The sequence below is a fragment of the Asterias amurensis genome, chromosome 17 (genome assembly GCF_032118995.1).
Source record: "Asterias amurensis chromosome 17, ASM3211899v1".
NCBI lineage: Eukaryota > Metazoa > Echinodermata > Asteroidea > Forcipulatida > Asteriidae > Asterias > Asterias amurensis.
In genome coordinates, this window is record NC_092664.1 from 14,922,011 (window position 1) to 14,936,729 (window position 14,719).

A 14,719-nucleotide genomic window follows, 5' to 3' on the forward strand; every position below is an offset into this window, starting at 1 on the left:
GAAGGGAGAAGAGTACAAAGGAGAACATGCGACGACGTTTCGGCGGCCAACATCTTTGCACGCTCATCAATTTTATCAGAGGATAACATGAATGCATTCCGATTTTAACTATACCGTTAACCAGTTCTACACAATGATGTTACCTCTGTCCCTCCAAATAATACCACCCTCACCTCACATTACATTTCGCAACACTTTAAGACAGGTCGTCATGACAACATTTCACCATTACTTCAGAAATTGCACTGGCTGCCCATCGCAAACAGAATTGACTTCAAACCTTGTCTACATGTCTTCAGATCCCTTGCTCACCAGTCAACATCATACATAATGTGACAGTTGGAACTTCTTTGCTGCATTTTATAGGCGCTTTCTAACCGAGGCTCGGGAAAAAATAATGCGCCTCGTGAGTATAATGCTGAGAAAATTGTCCCGCTAATAATAGTGGAGGTCGTTTCTTGTCAACAGAGGGCGCTAGTTTTCAAGATTTCTGAACTTTGCGTAATAAGAACTTATAGTATAAGTTATTAAGTTATACTTAAGTTCTTATATAACTCTATGGTGCGAAGGGAAAACACCCGCGGAATTTAATACAATGAAGGTGGCGATAAACAAGGTTTGTATGAAACAAAACACTTCCTTCCTCCATGCTTTACTCAAATTTGACCACACACTTTACTAAGTATAAACATGGAATATCTTCAAAATTATGTGACAGCGAAATGTTGTCGTGTGTGACTGTGTGTATTACCAGTTTTCACGCTATTATGCCTTTTTCTTTGAATTGGGAAAAAATAATGATGCCTTATATCAACCAATGCCCTAATTACCTTCTTTTGTTAATATGAAGTTTGCAAACATTTATTAAAACTTGATGGACATTGAAATGTTCACGTTACACACCGATCTTCGATGACTTCAACTGGCCATTTGTTTTGAGTTTTTCCTGTTTTCATGGCAAACAAGAAAGCATAGTTTCCCGGTGAAGCCATACATGGAAGAAACATCTACAGTGACTACAAGTGTTCTTTGAGACTCTGTGTATGACTCTATAGCCAGCAGTTGTCTTCGTTTTATTCAAAATATTTTTTAATGAAATTTTAAAATTACCATGGTTACTGGTAATTTGCAAAAAATAACAAAAATAAATAATTTAATAAAAAGTGTGAATAATCATTGGCTTTCAAATCTGATTTTTATTTATTTTTTCCCCCTCTTTTCTCTTAAAATTTATAATAAAGCGTATAAATAAACAGTGATAACTGAATCAACAAGCTGATCGTTTAAATTTTAATATAAACAATAATATTGATCGGAGGGTTAAAAAACAAAACCTCAAAAAATATTAGAAAATGATATAAGGCACATGGCTTCTTTAAGCCTCTGTATTTTTTTCCCCAGAATGCTCAGTAAAATATTCAGTCACATGAGTTGATCATCATGAATGTGAATTGAAATAGTGTTTGATGAAACTTTTACGGTGGGCAAATATTTTTATATGGCCTCAACATTATGACATACTTTTGTACCTTGTAGAAATGCCTAAAATACCAAACTTTTTGCATTTACAAGTGCAAATATCCAGTGGAGCCTTACATGTTTCTAAGTTTTGGTCAAGGGAGAGGAGACTCTTTGCTTGGCAAATAAAACCACACAATTTTTATCTTGGGACTGTTTACATCGCGCACAGAGAGGTAAAAGATTTGCCACGATTTTAGGGACACCTCGAAAACAGGACCTCCTACGATACATATTATAGAACTACAGTAGAGGGAGGAGGTTGATAATGGAGGTCTCCCAGGATCCATGGTCACGGTGGTTCATTCAATTGGTCGATTTCACAAAGAGTTAGGACTCGTCTTATCTCGTCCTAACTTAGGATTTATCTTAAGGTCTGCATGCTACCAGTGCAGGGTTGGGACTCGTCCAAAGTCCTAAGATTAGTCTTAAGTTAGGAAGAGTTTGGTGAAATCGACGGCAGAGTGATTCCATTGTCATTTACTGTAGGCCTATGTGATTTTTATGTCGTATTTTAATATTTCTACCTCCATGAAAAAACGTGATGTTAAATGTAGCAGCAGGAAATAGTTTTATTTGTGACTGTTTTGTGAGTAAATTTTTTGCTACGTACGTGTTTTGGTTTTGATCATACCATGATATAGCCTATTATTTATTTTATAGGCACTTGTACTGTAGTTGTATTTTGGACTTGTTTGTAGTAGCTTGTCCTTGCTCTACGCAGAACATGTAGTTGTATCTGTATGTTTAGTTAGTAAGTTATAGTTGTTTGAATTCCATCTGCCTCATTTCCACCACTTATTTTTTAAGTTCTTGCATTTCATTATTTGTGTTCATTATACATGATCATGTCGTATACAATGTTTAAAACCTTTGCTCAGTCAAAAAGAAGCTCATCACACTGTCACATACGTCTAGAAACTATAAGGCTCCCCAGGGGAGCCTTATAGTTTCTAGAAGTAACTGTCACAGAGCATTAAATTTCCCCATGTCTTTTTTTTAAAGGGAGCCCATACCGCAAGGCTTTGTGTTTGTATGCGCATAGGCCCCTCCCAACAAATTATAGTATACACCCCTTTGGCTTTGCCAGTGCAGTATCATAGGTAGGGCATAATAAAACATTATTTATTCTTTTTAGGAACTATTTTGTACTAAAATTAACTTCTATTTGGTCAATTCCTTCAGATGACAGTTTGCGACAGATGAATACATCTTTTATTATCAATAATGGAAACTGAAGAAGACTTAACGTCACTTGATGCTGATACGGAAAGTCCAGAGATTATTTCGGTTCCGTCATGTTCCTCAAGCTTGTCGCCGACCTCAACGATCTCGTCACAAGACAAGCCAGAGATGTTAACGTCACTTCTGCTGCAAATACAACAGTTTCATACAGCAGAGACGCAAAGTATGTATTTGTATGCCTGGAATTTCATCTTTGAAAGGGAAGGTCCTTTTCATTTCGCAAAGGGCACTTTCATTGGAAAACCTTAAAGTCAATGGGAAACTTTTGAAGATGAAGGGGCAAGACACTTTAAAACCATTGCTTCGTAAAAGACTGTAGACACTTATCGCAAAGAGAAGGGGTTCACCCCGGTGTGTCTAGCAGTGCGACTATCTTCAATCAGAGAAGTTAAAATAATAAATACACCCGACAACCAACCTCTGACAAGATCGTCATATAGGCTAGCCATTAATATAATGGTCATTGTTTTTTCCCCCATCCATAAATACCAGCAGCAGAGGCTTGAGTGGATGACTTTTTTATTCACTAAAACATCAACATTGTTAAAAAAACACTGTAAATGTGTCTTAAGTCCACACTGTGTTTCAATTCCCTACAGTGTGTGGACCTATTTGGTTCTCATGCGTGCACTTCGTATGTAATGCTTAAACACAAACATTAGCATTGCTTAAAAAAGTTCACTGAGACTTCAACTCTGTAAAAAAAAACAATGGACATGTATATGCCATGAAAGTGTTTCAAAATCTATATTGTGTGGACCTCTTTTGTTCTCAGGTGTGTACTTCAAATGGAATTGTAGTGCCTAAATACACTAGCAATTACTGCATTAAAACTTTAACATTTTCTCCCCTCTTTTTCAGAGCTTCATGAAAAAAACAACAAATGGAAGGCAAAATGTATCAAACTGGCTGAGGTTGCCAACACGTGAGTATTATTGAGGGTAAAGCCGGGTTCATACCACTGCGAATGCGAATGCGATGCAAATTTTACCTGAATTTGACGTCACAATTCTGTTTTTGCTGCGATATTTTCAAGTGAGTTGAGCACAACTGAACCCTTGCGAATGATTGGCTGCGAATTTGTGACGTCAACATACGTCGTAGCGCATTCCAATTCGCAGGAAGTACATGAACCTGGCTTTACTGCTATTTGGATGCGGTAATACACTTACACTACAAGGAGGCAAAGATGAAACATTGTGCAATGAATTTTGAAACATTGAACATGTTAATGTTAAAAGTTTTTCACAGAAGGTCATGGTCAAAACTTCCCTAGAAATATTTCTGTGGGAATTGTCACTCATTGTATTTTGGAAAATTGGAAAAACAATGTTGGTCTAGCTAGTTTACTAATTATTTTTCTTTTTCTATTTATTAATTTATTTGTTTATTTACTCATAAAATTATTTATTTACATATTTTTGATGGATTTTCTTTTTCTCTTAATAGATTTGGTCACTTAAATTTAATTTGCATTCTACTTGGATATTCGTTTACATTATTTAAGTGTTTAGGAATTTTTCTGTTTTTGTTTGTTATTAGTTTTATTTTTACACTGTGCAAGTTTCTCAAATTTTACACTCCTAAAACTGGTTCTAATCTCAAATAGTCCATGCTTTATATTATTTTGTGTTTTAGTTGCCAACTTTTGATGTACATAGACATGTTTTATTAACAATTAACTTTCTTATACTTGTACATAAATTGCTCAATAAATATTTTATTACTTGTTTTATTACTTGTATTACAACCAGATGTGGGGAGGCAGGTCTATGGACTACAGTAATTATTTTGCTTTTGTTTCTCCTAGCCCATCTGGAAGTATTTTTTTGTATTGTCATGTATTGTTGAATGAATGGCTGAATAAATAATAATAATAATAATAATAATAATAAAAGTATTCACAATCTGGCATTTAGAAATAATGATGAAGTTTTTCCCTATTTCCTTGTGATCCGCTGAAGGCCGATTAAGCTAAAAACTTTCACTGACAAGTAACTTTGTTGCGTCATAATGATGTTGGTGCAAGCAAAGTGCAGTAAACTGGTCTTTGACACTGACAGTTTTCAATGTTGGCCACTGGCTTGAGTTTATTAAAAACAGTGCCAGACCTAATCATGTTTTTTTAAAGAATGTTTTTATTTATTTATTGTATTTTGTGCGATTATTTTTGTAGCAATGCTAATATAGCAAAGAGGTACTATAAGCACAACAAGCGCCTTGTGATAAAAGTCAATGAACTGGAACATCAGCTGAAAGCTTTCCAGAGTCAAAGGTACGTAAACAAAACTCAATTTGTCAGACAACCATGGGAAATCCGTGCAGGGCGGCACAATGTATTTTGCTCAGAACGTTATTTTTGTTTGGAAAAAAATGTGAGTTCTGGGCAGGCCCACCCAAAAACGCCCACCGTGGCTACAACACTGTCAATAAATTTTTACTTTTCTAGAGCTTTATTACTCTATTTTTTTTTGCAGGAGTATGGACTTTGAATAGGCCTTAATATGAGTTTATTGCTAGCTGAGAACTGTACATGTATGAGTAATCAAAATGTTGCGCGAGTAGTACTCTCTAGTATAACACTGCAACACAGAAAATGTTTAAAATTCAAGTATTAAAAATACTGAATTGAAAGGCCAAAGACATTTGTTACAAGTTAAAGATGCTTTGTCAGATTTTTGTGCCGAATTGACCCAAGGTATTTTGATAGGGGTCGAGAAAGTTACATGCTTTCATTTGAGCCATTGCTCGAAAAAGTCCGCCAATTATTAGTAGCAGTGAAATAAAGTGCTCAAAATTAGTTTTTGTCGGGATCCCGACATTATATCACATGACCAATTCTTGTTTGTTTTATAAGAAACGTTTTAAATTGTTGTCATGGTTCCTGACCATTACTAGTAAAAGTTAAACTTTTTTTCGTTAGAGCGGGTGATACTCTTTGAAAAACCATTCACTCAAAAAAATCTATTTTTAAATGTTTGGGGCAAATTATCTGACATAGCATCTTTAAGGTGCTATTTACATGTACCTTTAATTTATTTTATTTGCTATCATGTTGCTATGCAGTGAAACCTTGGAGGCCACTGGTGTAGCATATTTTTTTATGTTTTTGTACCAAAGCAAGTTTGAGAAGTCTCCCGAACAACCTGAAAAATCTACTCCGCAGTAGTAGAATATTGCAAGACAGTTCTCTAAAGAACAAACTCTACCTGGCAGGTATATTGTATTGATACCTCACCATGCAATGCCTTATGTAAATAATATACAAGTATTTTTTCTTCTCATATTTATTTCCAGCCATTTGGTGGGCATCCGATCTGAGAATTCAAAGCAGGCACATCCACCAGTTAAAGGTAATGTTACTGTATGATACATCCCTGGTTCTTTTAAAGAACCAGCTCATCATACAACTTTAGTTTTCAATAAACATAATATGTCTACGGCGCATCTAAAGTAAGATTGCTTGATAAAAAGAGGTCCAGGGAAAAAACTCTGAATATTTTTTTTTTTTTAATCCATATTTGACAAATCTTCAGAGCGAGGTGATGATAAAATGGCGAAAAACAAATGAGTTGGTCACTGCAAGTATTGAGATGGGTCACCTCAAATTGGAGTGGGCAGGGGAAACCCCTTTAACATTAAAGGGACACGTTGCCTTGGCTCAGACGAGTTGGTCTTTGAAAAGCGTTTGAAACTGTTCGTTATGAAATGCATGGTTTAGAAAGATGTTTTAAAAGTAGAATATAATAATCCACACAAGTATGACTCGAAATTGCACAGTTTTCCTTTTACGGTCAGGCATTTTATGGAGTCAAAATTTTGACTCCACAAAATGGCAGAATTTGTTTCTTCGCAACGTTAAAGGAAAACTGTGCAATTTCGAGCCATGTTAAGTGTGGATCATTTTATTCTACTTTTGAATTATCTACTAACCATTTGCATTTCATAACAAACGGTTTCAAAGGCTGTTCAAAGACCAACTCGACCGATCCAAGGGAACGTGTTCCTTTAATGTACAGGGTTTGTCCTTTACTTTTTTAGTGACTTGCCGGCAGAACCAGTGATCTTGTTGTTTCACCAGTCCAGCAGATTTTTCACTGGTCTATTATTTCATATTCACTTGTGCCTGTGCTTATAAGACAGTTTCTTCATTCCTATGGGTCGAGAGCAACGCCGGGACAGTTGTGCCACATCACGCGATACGCGCGACGCGCACAGCATTCCCTTATAAGGAGTTGTTAACCTGAGGGCGGAGGGCTTTACCATTTCATAGCTGGAGGGGTGTTGTGTTGAAAGAAATCATTTAACAATTATAAGTGATGATGTTTTTGACGACCAAAAAGGTATTTACATGTATGAATGGGAATCAAAGTGTGTTGAATTGGTTTTCAACTAGTCATTTAAACCCGCCGAGGCCTGGTTCTTGATAATTTACCTCGACTTCGTCTTGGTAAAATTATCAAGAACCAGGCCTCGTTGGGATTAAACCACTAGTTGAAAACCTCTTAACCACACACTGATTCCCTTATTAAACAGGGATGCTTTCCAACACTCAACTAGCAAGCAGGACAACTTTGACTCATCTACGGGTATTTTAAGTAGCATTCGGCTGGGGGACCACTGGTATTAAAAACAACATGGAGACCACTGCTGTACATTGTACATTGTAATCATCTAATTATTGACATTCCCTTTAATATAGAACCTCCAGGCGCAGAGTTATCAAATAAACCTAGCAATCAGGAGAAAGTTCTTCGAAACCATGACCTCCAACATGAAGCCCAGTCTATAGTTTCCTCAAAGCCACTCAGCAAGCTCACCTCAAAGAAAACGCGCAAGAAAGTCAGATATTCTGAAATTTCACCAGATGCGATGCGTACAAAACAATCAAGTGAAGTAACTGCTCACGTTGTTCCAGAAATGGCTAAGATTGGACCATTTGATCGTCAAAAGCTCAATTATATTCAAGTAATCGGTACACCCCAAGTTGCTCGCATTTTAGCACCAGACACATGTCCATCACCAGCAATACCTTCACCTTCATGCAAGATGAATCCAAATTCGGGGGCCACTCCATCTGGTCATGATAAAACCAACCCTTCAACTGCTAGACCTGTGCCATGGATTGAAGACACTGGTCATGCATTTACCATACCCGAGACCTTAGGAATGGCTGTCGGTGACGTAACTACCTCAGTTATAGACTTGACTGATGAAAACCTGTGTGCACCAGCCTATGAAAGCACTCCTGTTTGGGAAAAGCGAAATATTTCTTCCGTTTTAGAATCTTCAAAGAACCGAGGAGAAGATCGGTTCATTCAGGATCTATCCATGAAGAAGCTGTTTCCAGAGACTCCTGATGGACAGAAGCTCCTTGTGACCACAATACCAAGATCAGAGTCTCAGTTCCCTGTCGATTTGTACAACACCCAGGTTAAATCACCAACCTTCTGTGGTGGAGAGAGTTTGTTGACCACCCCCGAAATCGCAGATAGTAGCACCAGGCACAGGAACAAGGTTACTGTTTGTAAGAACGAACCAGTACCATTTAGGGGTGATAATTATGATTTGTGTAACCAGGATGAAACTTGTGAATCAGAAGACTCAATTCTGCTCCTAGGTCAAAGAGCAATGGTTTCAGCAACAAAAACAGGTGATTCGCAGGTGGTAAGTAGATCTAAATCAGACCAAGACGATCAAAGAGAAGAGATTGTAACTTCTCGAGATTCGAAAAAGAAAAGTGCTGAGGTTCGAAATGAAACTACACCAGCTAAAGATCTCCGAACGTCAACTTTCAAAAAGAGAAGACACCACCCTGGAGACTCTTCAGACTCATTTGGTGAGGAAACTGTTCTCCCGGACACAGCAGAGCTTGGTAAGGAAAACAGTCCTGAAGGCCTTGATGACTTGAGTAGTCGTACATCTCCAAATCTATTCAGTGGTGAAAAGCAAAGAGAGAAGGACTTGAACTGTCTGGAAAAGAGCGCAGTGACGAAAGAAAAAGTGATTGGACAGAAATCTCTGAAACAGAGTAAGCTTAGTAAAAGTATGTTCAAAGCTAGTGCGAACAGGCCTTTAAGTCTCTTGCAAAAATACAATGGTGGCGATGCTGCAGACACCAACGTAGAGTCTCAGTTGGACACGTACTTAAATCAGGCCATCAAACTTTCATTAGTTGAGCAGAAGAAGTCTGCGCACGGTGGTACTCAGAGAACTAACAAATCGGGGTTTAAGAGGAGGAGGGTAGAAGGTGCAGTTTCACCGTCCAAGGACGCATCGGTTGGATTCAAGTTTCCGAGCATACCACATCAAAAGAAACAGAGGCAATTGGTTAGTCCGACGCCAAACACAGAGCATTTGCCTCACAGCTCAGAATTTACAAGCACACCGCAGAATTTGAACGGATCAATCGATCCTCTCATGGACCTGACCAGATTGGAAAGTGACGGGGCATCATCACCCCGCGAGATGGATCTCAGCAGGGAGGAGGGATACCCCAGGAGTGGTAGGGGCGACTATCCGGGTCAAGAGGCTGAGTTTGAAGGTGATGAAGGGAACGATAGCTGTGTGGATTTGTTTCAGGAAGATGAAGAAGATTATGAGGATGAGGAAGTGATAGATGAGGAGGCAGTAGAAGGGGTGGAAATGGAGGAGGAGGAAGAGGATGAGGAGGCAGGGGATGAGGGCGTTGATGAGGACAGTGGTGAGGAGATGGACAGATCTGTGGACAGACTCGACGTAACGGGATACATCAACAATTTTGACAAGTAAGTTTCTATCCCAAACTCGTACAAAATGGGTTTAAATAGTTATTCATAAATACCCCAGACAGTTTCTCTACTCCTAATGGTGGAGAATGAGCCACGTGGGGGTGTTAAACGGTTGATAATGAGCAGCTGGAGCTGTTTTTAACTGGCTGGCTTCTAGAAATAAAGGCAATAAAGGCCCCCGCCTTCGGCTCAGGCCTTTATCACGCGGCAACGACCCTACCGGTTTTAACCGGCTGTTTAAGAACTCTACCCTTTTATTCCCCTAATAAAGATATGACACAGAGCAGGCATGATGTTCTTTTATTTTTGTTTAAAGGGATGGTGTCTCTAAATTGCAGACAACTGATAAATGTCAGTAATCTGTTATCTGTATTACAGTAATAACTACATGATGACTAATTGTTCGTTGTGACGGGGGCACTTTTTAGTTTTGTGAGAGGATAAGTGATAAATTCTGTATTGGAATAGCTATTGCTACATGGATGAAGTTATGAATGAGTTTTGTTTAATCTATGATGAATTGTAGAGTCCCTGAGAAGAATGAGCAGCTGAACTTCAAGTACACTGAGGTAGTGCGTAAACGAGATGAGCGACAGAAACTCAAGGGATTTGGCTGCAAGGAATGTGATAGAGTAAGTTTCTTTGAATTTGTTGGATAAATTTACGGCAGACGTTTTTATTTTAATTTTATATTTCTTTGCTTGGAACAACTTTGTGTGTTTTTTCCTAAATTTTTTTGCAAATAGCTAGATGGATCTGTCGGTCTCAGTACCCTAGGAATGTCCTTTGTTTTCCTTTACTGGAACACCCAGTTCTGTCTGCACAAAATAGCAAGTCTAAAATTCAGCATTTAAAACAAAGGAAATGCGCTGTATGACCTGTGACGTACATATCTCCCATGCCATAAAAATTTACATACTAGTTCAAATGTACAGTAAACGTTAACAAAAATATCTCCTTCGTGTGACACTGATGTTTATTGACCCCCAGACTTTCCAAGCAGGCACCTACCGTGATACATCATACAAAGAGCGACAACAGGTTCTGTAAAACATGCCTTGTAAAACTCAATGTTTGTGATTCCAGACCTACAGTGTCTTCTTGTTAAATTTTGGCATACAAGAAGACACACGCCAGAACTATTATTTTTGGTGCAAGTTCAAGAGCTGATGATGTGTCAACACGGGCGCATATTCCAATGTGAAGCGTGTACAGTGCAATGAGGATTACGGGATCGATAGACTACCATTGTGTTTAATATTCTTTATCCCCGATGCAAATTGAACATCTATTACATCGTTGCCTCAAGGAATTGGGTAATCTCGGTGGTCTACTTTGTAAGACACGGCTCTAGAATTGCAAGGGTGGTGGGTTTGAATCCAACCTGAGTAATATACCTGTGATTTTATTTCACAGGACTCAGAAAAGTACCGAGTATACAGTGCTAGCACACATCAATATGTATGGGTAAAAACCAAAGTTAATGGCCTTGGGAGGTTGAACCAAAGATGCCACTTCACCCCACCTCAGCACTATGTGATTCCTTTCTTCTTTATGATCTTCCCTTTCGTCAGTTTTACGGGAATTTAAAGCTGACCGATGCTGAGAGGGAGGTGAGAATGAAGGAATGTTCCAGACACAGAGCTCAGTTCAGTCCACCAAACACCCCGGACCACTACTGGTCCATTGGATTCCCAGACACTCAGACATGTATACAGAGAGGTAAGCCTGACCCTACATGACATAACCCTAGCACCCTGACCACTACTGGTCCATTGGATTCCCAGACACTCAAACTTGTATACAGCGAGGTAAGCCTGACCCTCCATGACAAAACCCCAGCATCCTCAGTTCAGTCCACCAAGCACCCCGGACCACTAATGGTCCATTGGATTCCCAGAAACCAATCTTTCCTACAATATAAAACATTGGCACAAACCCTGTGTTCTGTTGTGCTCATTTCTGGCAGCCCAACTGGCCACTGACAATTCAAAGCAACACTACAAAGCCTACCATAGCCTGGCACTTCTATTTTTCTTTTTAACAAACTGCAGTTGCTAACACATTGTAATACTTTGCTCTTTACAGGTTACATTAATAAGGGTGGAAATAGTCCAGATAGGCGGGTACGAAAGAAGAACAAGTACAAAGTGAGGAGAATCCTTGGGAAAGAGGAAGGCAATGAGATGGATGGATAGTCCGATCAACTTATACTTCACAGAGGCAACAAAGGCAATTGCCTTCATGCAAGAGTATTGTGCTTGGAAGGTTTCTGTGCCTACAGGATCTGTGATATTTGGCACTGATAGTAAGAGGGTTAACCTTGCGATTGGACCTGTGGTCCATTTCGCCCAACTATTCCTAACTAAGGATTAATCTTAGGACTGTGTCAGTTCCGTATCCAAATACGTCTGAATCCATCCTAAGTTTAAAGTTAGGACAGGTTACTCGTCCTAACTCAAGATAGGATTAATCCTAGCGCTTCTTGAAATCGGCTGCTGGCCATACAAGTGCATCATGCTCATATAATCAATGGCATGCTATTGCTTTGCATGCACAAATTCATTTTAAGGCGATATGCAAGCAATGTATATCCGCCAGATGAAGCGGTTAGTTCTAACACGAACGCATGTCTTTAACTTTATGTATGAAGACTCATGAATAGGGGACTTTACAAGACACAAGGTGGCATGTAAGCTTCCGTTGTTTACCAAGCCCTGCACATTGTATTATGTTTATGTCTTGGAAAAATATTTTCACTATTTTATAAAATTTTGTGGGGAAAAAATTAAAGTGGTTATTGGAAAAATATTAATGCATTTAAGATGGTACACGTATTCCTTTTGAAAATGTACAATAGAAAATTATTTATTCTTTTAATGAAATTTCAAAATGGTACACACTTTCCAAATTTAAAGTGGACCAAGGGGAATAATTAAAAGGAAAATTAATTAACTTATAAATTAATTGGTCACAAGATGAAAGTTGGCATAATAATTTGATTTTATGTTACATTTAAAAAAAATGCAATAAAAAACATTTTCAGATGTTAATAAATTCAACTTTTAGAGGGCAAGACCATTGTCATATTGCAAATTCAGCAACTATTAGCAACAGTCTACGGAAAACTTTTGAAGGGGCACCAGGGCCAAGTTTAGAACTCTGTCTAGAGCACAACAGCTAAAGCACATGGCTTCAGAGCAATTACTGTTGGTGCCCTAGGCACTCTTGTTGACTCGAGTCGGTGACTTGGACTCAAGTCAGACTCGAGTCACCAATTTTGTTGACTTGGACAAAAATGACTTGTGACTTGACTTGACTTGAGCAAAAATGACTTGTGACTTGACTTGACTTGCGCAAAAATACCCTAGGGCCCCTAGGGTATTTTGAGGGTATAGACCAACAAAGTATAACATTTCAGACATGCCACTCTAATAAATTGCAAAATAGAGGAAACTGTCAGGATTGCAATGCCAATCTTTGTAGTGTTTTTCATTTTTCTACGTCCAGTTGGCCTTGAATGAAATTGAAGGAAAACGGAGGAACTCTCAGCTGTAAAGTTTTGATTTTTTTTGTGGTGTAAATATTTATTTTCAATACTTGCTAATATAAAAAGCAATCAAATAACAGGACCATATAGATGTACTTACTTTTGTACTTAGTTCCCTATAATAATATGCTTTCTAGAATTGTATTTTAAAGTTACTTTTGCTCTTTTCGTTATTTTGCTGCCTTTTCACTGGATATGAGATGTTTTGTTTAAATTGTTTATCGTTGTCTCTGCTTCTCAAACATCTCTTTAGATTGATTTGCGCATTACAAATGCCTATTATTACTATTTTGATTTATAACCGTGTGTGAAATTAAACTAATTTGTATACAGATCTAACTTCACTTTGTCATTAAGAAAGTGGTTTAAGCCTCCATTGCTTTTGAATGAATCAGTCTTTATTAGTAGACAGTCACTACTGCAATGAACCAAAGCTATCCACTAAAATACAACATCATTCGAGACTAGCAGGGCACTAGTGCCAGGGATGAGAGTCATTGCTCACAAAAGGGTCTTAAACTACACATGAACCCTATACATACACAATCTCTTGACACCCAGTACAACTAGACCAGGTCTAAGATCTATAAACAATACTCTCCATGTTCCTCAAACTCGCCTGGCCAGTTACGGGGACAGATGTCGATTTCACCAAACTCTTCCCAACTTAGGATTAATCTTAGGACTTAGTTTCAGTTCCGTATCCAAATATGTAGGACGCATTGAACTCATCCCAAGTTAGGACGGATTACTCGTCCTAACTCGAGATAGGATTGATCCTATCGTTTCGTGAAATCGACTGCAGGGCTTACTCCAACATAGCACCAAGACTCTGGAACTCACTTCCGGAATACCTCAGACAAATCCACAACATCACTCTCTTCCAGCAGAAACTCAAAACACACTTGTTCTTGCTTGCTTTCCAACATCTTGACAAAACTTGACCGGCGCCTTTGAATGTTTCTCTTTTTTCAGTAAGAGGGCCTTATAAATGCTGTAGTTTATTAATAAGTTCTGCTGATGTACATATGTTGAAATTATGGCTTTTCACCTTAATGGTAACCCCATGAGTTATAGATTCCACTGAGCTTTTAGGAACAGTGTTAGAGAATTGTAGATCAAAGAGCAGGATTTCGTTATAGAATGGAAAAAGTAACGGCTAAATTTTCTTCACTAGGCTGACTTTAAAAGTCTGAATTCAGATAAAAGTCTGACAAATATTATCCCTGTTGTACAGACACATCAAAGATCCCGTCTTGCAGCTTTACACCAGACTGGTGACCACAACATGGACGGAACAAAAGTTCAGGTAAACAGATCTCCTAGAGAGGCTTTTTCAAACACAATATCAACCGGTACACTCGCAGGTACCCATTTATACCCCTGGGTGAAGAGTAGCAATTATAGTTATAAAGTCTTGATCATGACCGGGATTCAAACCCTGTCTCCGACGACTAAGTCACAAGAACTTGTATTTGCTGCTTTAAACCACAAGGCCATGACACCCTGTGAAAAATGGGGAAAAAATCTAGCTCGATTTAAAAGTCACATTTAATGGGCAGACTGCTCTAAACCAATCAGCCATGACACCCTGTGAAACATAGAAAAATAAATCTACCTCAATATAAAGTCAAAT

At 38.4% G+C, this 14,719-nt stretch overlaps 1 protein-coding gene across 1 annotated transcript; it reads left to right on the top strand.

Annotated features, from left to right (window-relative positions):
• The first annotated feature begins 495 nt into the window (after positions 1-495).
• LOC139949575 (uncharacterized) lies at positions 496-14,719 on the top strand. Its single transcript, XM_071947974.1, has 9 exons — positions 496-616; positions 2,704-2,926; positions 3,625-3,688; positions 4,940-5,038; positions 6,061-6,116; positions 7,466-9,530; positions 10,060-10,165; positions 11,108-11,255; positions 11,622-14,719. The coding sequence occupies exons 2-9, from the start codon at positions 2,746-2,748 to the stop codon at positions 11,729-11,731; spliced, it is 2,829 nt and encodes a 942-aa protein (XP_071804075.1). The 5' UTR covers positions 496-616; positions 2,704-2,745; the 3' UTR covers positions 11,732-14,719.

Bases quoted from the DNA above. Each gene is read 5' to 3' on its own strand.
- LOC139949575 (XM_071947974.1), top strand. From the start codon at position 2,746: ATGGAAACTGAAGAAGACTTAACGTCACTTGATGCTGATACGGAAAGT. The intron at 3,689-4,939 runs GTGAGTATTATT...TTATTTTTGTAG, and splicing joins CTGGCTGAGGTTGCCAACAC to CAATGCTAATATAGCAAAGA. The intron at 11,256-11,621 runs GTAAGCCTGACC...TGCTCTTTACAG, and splicing joins TCAGACATGTATACAGAGAG to GTTACATTAATAAGGGTGGA.